Genomic DNA, 961 nt, shown 5'->3' with positions numbered 1-961 from the left:
AACAATATTGCAAACGAGGCACAAAGAGCTGTGAATAACTTGACTCGCCACAGCTCTCGGGTCGTGAACCATAGCATAAGCACTATCCCTTTGGGCGGTACAGCCCTTCAGCGGGGTCACGACAGGGGTGTAGGACCAATCAAAATGAATTAAACTAACGGTACTTTCTCCCTAATACTAATTTATATAATGGTAAAAGTCCCAGCAGTTTTGATTGTTACAAAGAGCTACCTTACAGACTTGGCAAATATCTTGCGAACTTCTGGTACCCCGCACGTACTAACCTTCTGACTAAGCAAAATGGGCTCAAAGGGATTAGCCCATGTCGGAATAATAATGGCAGCTATGGTGATACATCAGAGCGCATTGCAGAGTCCTTCCGGAGCATTCCACCTCAACGTCCTACTGAGCTGCTTGCAGAGGATCGTATTGGAGACGAAATAATGCACGAACTGCTATAATATTTTATGCGACATTTGCCTAGGGCAATCGAGTCTATGGATTTGCATTCAAGTTGGACGTCAAAAGTACAGAGGAATGATTGTGATCATGACGTAACATGCGTATGTTATTCCTCTGATTAGATATATCCGGGGCTAATCTTTGGGATTTAGTGTGATATTATTCGCCATCGCCATGATTATTAGCGATTCCTTAATATCACCTGCTCTAACTTACCGAAAAGCATGACATCAGAAATCTGGATTTAGGGTGAGGCGTAGCTTCGAGCGAATACCAGCATCTGGTTAGTATTTTGACTGGGGTGACTTTGGCGCCATCGGCTTTGGCCGGGTGTGATCTGATCCGGAAAGTTTATGCTGACACCTTCAGAATGATCTTACGCCACACCGTTTGTCATATAGCTCATATTCTGCAAGTGGCTGGTATTTCAAAAATTTCGTTCTCGCTGGTAATGATGTTTCTTCAGGGTGTGTCTACGTTTAAAAAGCATGAACGTACT

At 43.7% G+C, this 961-nt stretch overlaps 1 protein-coding gene across 1 annotated transcript; it reads left to right on the top strand.

The window, feature by feature from the left end:
• Window positions 1-336: 336 nt before the first annotated feature.
• On the top strand, window positions 337-541 carry FOXG_19664 (uncharacterized protein; the record flags this gene model as incomplete). The annotated part of the gene is made up of 2 exons (XM_018399928.1): window positions 337-426; window positions 485-541. The coding sequence occupies 2 exons, from the start codon at window positions 337-339 to the stop codon at window positions 539-541; spliced, it is 147 nt and encodes a 48-aa protein (XP_018244459.1).
• Window positions 542-961: the final 420 nt, after the last annotated feature.

The sequence above is a fragment of the Fusarium oxysporum genome, chromosome 6 (genome assembly GCF_000149955.1).
Source record: "Fusarium oxysporum f. sp. lycopersici 4287 chromosome 6, whole genome shotgun sequence".
Lineage (NCBI taxonomy): Eukaryota > Fungi > Ascomycota > Sordariomycetes > Hypocreales > Nectriaceae > Fusarium > Fusarium oxysporum.
The sequence above is the reverse complement of the archived record's forward strand: the minus strand, read 5'-3'. Positions and strand labels throughout refer to the sequence as shown.